This window comes from Corapipo altera, unplaced genomic scaffold (genome assembly GCF_003945725.1).
Source record: "Corapipo altera isolate COAL_440 unplaced genomic scaffold, ASM394572v1 135, whole genome shotgun sequence".
Taxonomy (NCBI): Eukaryota; Metazoa; Chordata; class Aves; order Passeriformes; family Pipridae; genus Corapipo; species Corapipo altera.
Window position 1 is genome coordinate 65913 of NW_020885122.1, and position 9099 is coordinate 75011.

At 43.7% G+C, this 9099-nt stretch overlaps 1 protein-coding gene across 1 annotated transcript in view; it reads right to left on the minus strand.

The window, feature by feature from the left end:
* Positions 1-9076, minus strand: part of WRN (Werner syndrome RecQ like helicase) — a 30908-nt gene extending 21832 nt beyond the window's left edge. The window contains exons 1-6 of the mRNA XM_027669977.1: positions 8939-9076; positions 7831-7939; positions 6889-7004; positions 5741-5886; positions 2796-2944; positions 679-828 (exon numbers count right to left, since the gene is read on the minus strand). Coding sequence (XP_027525778.1) covers positions 679-828; positions 2796-2944; positions 5741-5886; positions 6889-7004; positions 7831-7917 — 648 coding nt within the window. The 5' untranslated portion in view covers positions 7918-7939; positions 8939-9076. The remainder of the gene's footprint in view (positions 1-678; positions 829-2795; positions 2945-5740; positions 5887-6888; positions 7005-7830; positions 7940-8938) is intronic.
* Between the last annotated feature and the right edge of the window lie 23 nt (positions 9077-9099).

Here is a 9099-nt window from a genome sequence, read left to right on the forward strand (position 1 = left end):
TTCATGTGTGTCATGGTTTGACAAAAATTCATGTGTGTCATGGTTTGCCTCTGGGGGGAAAACAAGGTTCAAACCACTACAATATGTAACTAAGTAATTCTTCCTGAGAATCCATACTGTGGATCTCCTGCATTATCCACCAGAGAAGGTTGTGTTTCTTTTAAGTTTAGCTTTCAAATTTCATCTCACATCATCTATTCAGCAGGATTTAGGTTCATAAACAGCTAAGAAAGATGAAAATTACTGTCCTTAAATAAACCCCAGCCAAGCCACATCTACATGGGATAGTCACACTGCAAGAATTTAGCCTTCCTCCTTACACAAAATACCCCTGATGGCTCCATGAAAACTCACTTCCCTGAGGTGACAACTTGAAATGATTCCAAATGGACAGACTACTCCTCAGGCACACTTGGTGCCCACACTACCTGGCACATTCCAAGCCCAAAGAGCATCCTATGAAGCTCTGGAAGAACATTTAGCTTTAAACACTTCAGACAGACAAGGAATTGGGACAGCAACCCCATTGGTGGCATTCCCACCTTGAGGCACCCCATGTGCACAGTGGATCTCAGAGCATTCCTAGCTACTGGAAAGGCAGTAAAAGCAGCAGCTAAGAGCACATTAGAGAAGGAATTCATTGCCAGAGGTGGAATGGTGATCCCACATGGTACCTACATAGGCATCTGTGGCTGCATACAGCTTCTGCTCCTCACTGAGTGGAAACTTCTCCCAGTTGCTACAGCGGACAGACTTATCCTTCAACAGCTGCTTCCCAAAAAGGTGTTTCACCAAACCATTCAGACTCCACGTCTCCTTACACCTCAGCTGGGAAAAAAAACAAACCAACAAACCAAAAACCAAAAAGAGAGGATTTGTTTAAAAGGGAAAGCAACTGGACCTGGCAGAATGTATCCCCAGAAAGAGAAAATTGTACTTACTCCCTCAATGGAAGCAAAGAGCTCTGAGTTAGTCAAAACATACTTAGTTTTTCAAAGCAGTAACTGTTCTCAGTACTGTCACACTATCAGAAACAGGAAATATCTAGACAAAGCAGTCTCTGGGTTGATAAAATAAAAGCTCTGGACTTAAACAGCATCACCTCTTTCCTCCAGGACTTTTCTATTATTTGCCTTTCTAATTAGAAAAACTCAATATCAAACATCAGGGATTTATTTAATAAAAAAACGCAAGAATAGTCAAGTCTAACATCTTTTGTAAGTCTGAAATCAAGCACAAAGCAGAAGAGCACGGTCATAGTCCACATTAACCACTATTCTGTGTGCTGGGAAGCAGCTCATCCCAAGTCTCCAGGAGTCACCCCAGCACACTGCTGTTCCCAATTGCTCCTGCAATCACTTGTCAATCAGAGCTTCTACACACTATTGTCTTCCTAGCCAGTCTGGGAAGCTTTCCTTCAGAGCCCAAGAATCCAGGCCTCAAGAGCACAGCCTGCTGTTATTCCAGCTTGGAAGACATGCACAACTATGGAGCCTTACAGCAGCAGTGCAGCATTATCAGCTCATCCTCTTAGATCTGGCATTAAAAAAAAAACAACCCTCCCAACTGTTCTTTTTAGGTTCCCCCAGCCTCCCCCTTGCATTGTGCCATTATATATAACCCCGTTCTTTGTTCTCTCAAGCTTCACTTTCAAGTTTATTTTTGGTTTGTTTTCTCTTTAGCAGAAGACTTTTAAGCTGCTGAGATCACATTGCTCATATTCATAACAAGTTACCCCAAGTCAAATGAGGGGATTAAAAAAAAAAAAGTCAGGGTGACAAAGGAAACTCCAAATTTGAGAAGTAGCAGCTCCCTTTACTGCTTGAGCAAAACAGTTGAATTTGTACAATTTCCAGTCCACTAGGAACTGGAATTTTAAGGTGGTTCATGTGGAAAGCACTGCCCCAAATGCTGATGGTACACCACAGAAAGAACTGGGAAGTGCCTGGAGAGACACAGCACAGGTCAGGAAAAGCCTTGCACATACAGAGAGAAAAGCTTTAAAGGGATTTAAGGAAAGGAAATTTTTAAAGTTTATATTTATTTTATTTATATTTATTTAATGGAAATAAGAAAGGCAGGATGATCTGGAAGGAAATGGACCTTTTGCTCTCTTGCCTAAAAAGACAGCACAGGTTTCCCTACATTAAATGATCTCTGGAACTGAACTGAAATTCAGAGTGTGCCAAATGCAGCACAACCTGTAAACAACAGGTCATCAGGTGTTCAGAAACTGCGCCCACATGAGAGCAGAGGTGACACCAACTTCAGAATCATGGAAATCAAGATATTTCTACAGCTCCAGACTGTGTGGCAAACACCTCCACATGGAGGACTCCAAGGAAGAAGACCTTGATGCTTCCCTCCAGCACCCAGCAGGTCATGGCAGGAAGGCTTCCTTCCTGTGCCCTGTTTACAAGGGCATTGCTGGGACAATGAGACCACTGCCAGGAGAACCCTGACTGGACACAACTTGGCAACTTCCATCATTAGGAACTAAAGGAAAAGCATCTGTAGTTGAATTCAAATGCCACACCTTGTAAATACTAAAGGTGAACAGGCCTGAAAGGGGACAAGTGTTCATTAAAAACTGGCTCACTGACAGACAGTACTCAGTTCTGTAGGCTGTGAGAGGTGTTTTTAAGCTGTTTCTAAAAAAGTGACAATAGATCTCTGCTTTATTCCAATGAACACGTTTGCTATGGGAATTGAACTCCTATGGAGACAAGGAAGCCTCCTTTTGTACAGCACAATAACAAGATTCCCTCCCACAACAAAAAGGTTTTAAGTTTTACTTTCTCATTAGCAACGTCAGCCAGCTCCACAAAGCTCTTCAGTTTGATTTCAAAGTCACTCATCAGCTTCCATTGATCTCCCTCAATTCCTACGCCAACCTTTTTAATTGTTTCATCTTCGAGCAGCCTTTTGAGTCCCTTGGGAAAACCTAAAATAGATTAAGCCCAAACATGAGAAACTAAATACTGGAAGATACCAGAAAGTCTAATGGAAATGCCAAAATCTGAGCACAAAGGCCACCTGCAAAGCCCTGGGCTCTCAAAGGAGAAGTCCCCAAAGTTCCTCTGTTTATGTGACTCAACTCTGGAGTGACTGAAAACATCAACTGGTTGTGATGGATCATCTGAACACAAGCAAGGAAATATTTGAAATACACAAATTCATCCTGCACCTGAAAACAAACCAAGTAATAACACTTAAACAACCTTATTCCATCTGTCTTTCTGATTGTTAAGTTACATAATGAAAAAAGGCAGCCTCTAACTGGAAGATATTTTAATTCTCAAAACTCAATGTTCATGAAACTAAATGAAATATCATTTTACTATTTCCCACATCACTCCTTCCCAATTTTGGCTATTTCCCATTTCTGGGCAACAGTTTAAATAAGGATGGGAAATCAGCAGGAGCACAGGTTCTGTGGGGACACACTCAGAGCCAAAGACAGGCTGCTCCAACATTCTGGAAAAACTGAATTCACCAGAGAGATGCTCCACCAAGCCCAAAGAAGTCAGTCTTGTCAGCAAGAAAAAAAAACACCTCACAATATTCAAGCATGTACTCAGATGTTAAGTACTGTATTTTGATTTATCCCAAACTGATGGCACAGAAACCCTGGATCAAAGGTTATTTTCAAGCTTACAGGACTGAATTAAAGCAGGCTGTTTTCTCATCTCATTTTCTTACAGGAGGGAACAGCCACAGACACTTCATCCCTGAACAATAACAGCCTTTTCCTCCTCTCTGTGTTTATTCCCATTTAAAATTCAGAGCACCTTATTTAAATCCATACTTTAAGGACCCCACAGCTGGATACTCAGAGTTAGTCTCAAGTGGAATTCTAGTACCTACAAACACAGTATTGTACAAACACATCGTACTTAGCACCTACCTTGGTTCTGATTTCAAATTTCACCTTTTTCAGCCCTGCAATATGTGTTTACGTACTTCAACAAACACTTGGCCTGGTTGATTTTATTTTTGCATTATTTTCCACAGCTCTCTCTGCCCTCTCATGGCTGCCACTGACATTGTAGAGGCACATTTGCAGATACAGCCACAGTCAGCTGTGCTGTGGACTGGGAAATTGCAGGTGCAATCCAAAGAATTAGGAAATAACAGTCAAAAAACCCCACAAAACCATTGTAGCCTGGTGCTGTAAGATGCAGACAGAATACATTTCCAAAGCACCTCAGCCATAAAAAAAAATAAAAATGTGGCAAGTCCTCCACAAAGGAGATAAAGTCCAGCCAAATAAAAGCCTGCAAAATGCAGCTGACTTACTGTACAAGGGATTTTCACCTGAGAAAATCATCATTAAAACCCTCAAGGATGGGCACTTCCCAGTGGAGGACTTGTGCCCCATTTCTACCACCTCATTCCTAAAAAAGTGACTAACAAACAAACAAACAAAAAGACTAAGTTCAAGACTAAGTAGAAGTACAATCACATTTTGAGAAGCCTATAGGGAAATAAAAAAAAAACTAAAGAAGGGAAAATTATGAACAATCTTCCCAATGAGTAAATGTGTTTTTGTCCTTTCTACACAGTCCAAGAACTCCTATTGCTCCTGAAGAAGAAAGTATTATTCTTTTGGCTAAGACTTACTGCTTTCTGTTTTGAGTGGCTAATTTGGCCAGTATCTACATCTCTGTAGATCAAACATATTGGCATCATGAGCTTAAATTGGCTGTGGTTCCTGCAAAATGGCTGACACCTCCATCAGTTCAAAGTGCATCTCCCACTGGCAAGGACAGGAATTTTTGGAAAATGATGCAGGAGGAAACACCATCATCTGCTGTAACACCGTCGACACACAAACATCTCCCCTTCCAGAATCAAAACCATTTCATCTCTTTATGCCTCTTCTTCCCTCTGCTTCCTCTCCTCACATCCTCTTTTTTTTTTCCCCTGTGCTCCTGATGGAATAGCCTCCAGCAATTAAATTTTCCACCCCATTTGCTCCAAATGACAAAGGATTGAACACCAACATTAAAATTACCGCTATTATACCTCAGCGTGAGTCCCCCAGGGAAATCAGAAACCTCTCACAGGCATAGTTTCAATCTAACATTTTAAACCAAAGGTTATAAAATTGCAGTCTCCTTCCCTCATTGCTATCTTCCCTATTTGGAAGCTTTTATTCACATCCATAATGAATTCAGACTCGGCTGAGCACAGCCCCTTCTCTCATCACAGCTGCATCACAACAGGTAGCCAGTGTTCTTTTCCAAAACTGATGTCATAAAATGCAGGTATTGGGAACAAACAGCACAAGAGCCATCATTTTTGAGGGTTTTTCTTGAAGCCAAATAATAAAAAAAAAGTAAAAACCAAAACCACAGCCTGCTCTACTTAGGTTCGTTGTTTGTCTTGGCACTAAACAGAAAGCTCATTATAGGAGCAGGGAGTTAAATTTTTAAAACTGGAATAAAATATTCTCACCCAGGCAGAAAAACAAGCCTCGAGTAAGACTCTCTTGCCCTGTTCAGAACCAAACACGCTGTTCTCAAGCACAGAGGGGGGCTAAGATTGCCTTGATATGTAAGCATCACTCTTAGAATAAATCCTTTTATTATAAGTGGGTAAGGGGAGAAAAACAACGGATATTTGTTATCCAGTGTGGTGGGATTTATCAGCCATTGCTCAAGGCTAAGTTTAAACTTAATCACAAGAAACAAGGGGCAGTTTCTTACTCTCCTAAGTAAGAGAGGAAGTACAGTACCTGCCATGGAAGAGATGTGAAACAAGTAACACTTGTCCTCAGCGACACAGATCTGGATTACAGCGATTTTGGCCATTTTCCCTTTCGTGTAGCATGGTGGCCATTCAATATCAAATCCAACAGCAGCCCCATCTGATAAACTCTGCCTAGAAAAAAAAACAGATCCCTCCCATTTATGAGTTCTTCTACCAGGATTTAAAACACCAACCTTAAGTCATCTATGAAGATGAAGAGAATCACAGCCCATTCATTTCACACCAGCAGGACACAAATCAATTTAAAACCAAGACCATAAGGAGGAGAAATTCCTGCTGGTCCACAAGGTTACAAGAAATACTTCAGAACTGAACTTACCTGATGGCAAATAGCGTATTATTTATAAATGACTTAAGGTTGTGGATTGACAGAAGGACAGGGAGAGCCCAATTACCATCACAGGCAAAACAGACACATCAAAATTAACCAATTTATTATCCATCAAATAAGAGGTGGATAATGAGAAATAAAACTCAACCTTAAAAACACCTTCCCTCCACCCCTCCCTCCTTCCCTGGTTCAACTCCCAGGTTCTCTACCTCTTCCCTCTCAGCAGCACAGGGCCTTTAGCCCCCCCCACTACCAAAACCTTGCCACACAAGCCCCAGGGACAGCCAGATGCAAAAGATGATGGAATAGTTTATATTCCCTTGAAATACTGTACACTGTTCTTTATTTATCTCATGTTCACTTGAAAGCCTGTTCTTCACTTATCTCACAGGAATGGAAACTCTGCACAGAAGTTTTTCCCCAGCAATATGAGCTGTGCTACACTAGAAGGGGGAAAATCATGTATTTGCATCACCAATTCACCATCTTTTCTTCAAACAATGTCCCCAGTTAGGAATTAACACATGCTTGATTTCTTACAGCTCATACTTCTCCATGAAGTCACTGAAGCTCATGGAATTATCCATGCTGTGGAAGGCAAAGGACCTGCATCAGAGCCTTCACTGTTTCTGCTTTAGAGGGACTGGGAGGTTAAGCCATGGCATCTCCCATAAAAGAGGCCAAATGGAAAACTATTCCCAAGAGCCAAATCCACAAAGGAAACAAAAATAGGACTTAAAAAAAAAAAAAAAGGAAAATAAAAACTGAGTAAGAGCTGTTACCTGATATCTTCTGAGAGAAGGGAACAGTCACTGGCTTCGTAGCTGTAAACAACAGAGCCACAGAACTCCAGGAATGGCAGCCCATCCTCCAAAACACTCCTCTGCACACCAGGCTTCTGTCAAACAAGATTAGGGAATTACAGGCCACACCTGTCCCCACCAGGGACATCCCTCCCACCCCATTTCCCAAAACATTTGGGTTCCTGCCCCACTTTCTCTGCTGAACTCAGAGCACTCAGACAACAAGTGAAAGTCACGGTGGTTTCACCTGACACATTTTAATATCTAAGCTACTAATTAGTTACTCCCACTTCATAGAAAAAGAACTACTGGACTGAGTCCTTGGCTTTTTCTGTCATTAATTAATTTTCTAATTGTTAAAGCTGCTTCAGGTGTTACAGGGAGGGTCCCTTCTGTTGAACTGCTCCTATCTGCAGAAAAGAATCCAAGGACACATTAACATTCTTGGGACATCAACAAATTGGTGAACAGTTATTTTTTCTGACACATCCTGCAAAACCTCCTGGAATATTGAACATGTGTAAATGCACAAAAGGCCTTCCCAGAACCAACTCCACTGCCAGGCTACAACTCGAGGTCATTCCCTTTGGAATGAGAAACCCCCAGTCCTTGCTGATGTGCAGTCCACATTCCTGGGTGAGCAAGGCATCCAAACTCCCTTACTTTTTGGGACTGACAGGAAGCAATTTCTACAGAGATAATGGCAACAGGTGATGTTTTAGCAACACACCCAATTTTAATCTGGAAAAAAAGAGATTTACAAGCTGATTTAACTAGAAACAACACAAGAAAACCTAAATTTAATTACAAGTTACAGCTGAATACATCAACAAAAACCAGAGGAATAGATCTAACTAAAAGCACATGCTCCAAAGCTGGTTTATCATGCAGCCTGCAAAGTTTCCCCAAGCCATGACCTACCTTTTTATCCCACAAAGCTTCCTCCTGGCTTTGTGTAAGCATCCACTCAGGATATTTATCCTGCAGAGCAGCAGTTACCACATCCATGTTTCCCACATTTCTGTTCCTTCTGCATTAAAAAAAAAACCCACCACCACCAACAAAACAAGAAATTGGAAGTCAGTTTGTATAGAGATGTGCTGCCACTGTAGTAAGACCTGAAGTTACAGAAAATCTTCAGTTTAAGTGTTAATTAAGGATGTGCCAGTCTAGGATTTAAACAGAAGCAGCTCACCAAGCACAGACAGCACAGTCCCATGACTCCTCCAGAGGGAGGTAGAAGACAAGTAAGGATACGCTGTCCCAAACAGCTCTGATAGCTGGAGTTTTCTCCCAGGGAAACTGAACAGGATTTGACTGGATTGGAGCTGTTCCGGCCTTCCCCTGGACTGCTCCTGGTGTGATTTACTCCACTCCTTCCCAGAGCTCCCCCCATCACTACACCTCCTGCCCCAGTGCCCCCAGAGCTTCACCTCCTGCTCCCCAGTGCTCCCAGTAACGCACCCAGTGCCCCAGTACCCCTAAAGCTCCACCTATTGCCTCCCAGTGCCTCAAAATTCCCCCCCCAGTGCTCCCAGTACTGCACCCCAGAGCCCCCCATGACTACATCTCCTGCCCCAGTGCCCCCAGAGATTCACCTTTTGTTCCCCAGTGCTCCCAGTACTGCCCCCCCCCACTGCTTCCAGGGCCCCAGTACTTTTCCCTCTAGTGGCCCCATGGCTCCACCTCCTGCCCCAGCGCCCCCAGAGCTTTACCTAGTGCCTCCCAGTGACCCAAAATTGCCCCCCAATGCTCCCAGCACTGTCTCCCAGTGCCCCGGTAGTGCTTAGCCCAGCACCCCCCATCGCTACACCTCCTGCTCCAGCGTCCTGCAGAGCTTCACCCAGTGCTCCCCAGTGCCTCAAAACCGCCCCCCAGAGCTCCCAGCACTGCGCCCCAGTGCACTCCCTCACTACACCTCTTGCTCCAGTACCCTCAGAGCTTGAGCTATTGTCCCCCAATGCCCCAAAACCGCCTCCCAGTGACCCCCATCCCTACACCTCCCGACCCAGCCCCCCCAGAACCTCACCCGCTGTGGCCCAGTGCTCCCAGTACAGCCGGTGGCGGCAGAGGGCGGTGCCCAGGGGCTCCGAGTGGGCCTGTCTTGCCGCCGCGGCCTCTCGGTGCCCGGTCCCAGCGAGTCCCCGGCCGCCCTCAGCAATCGGACTTCGCGCACGCATTGACCGTCAC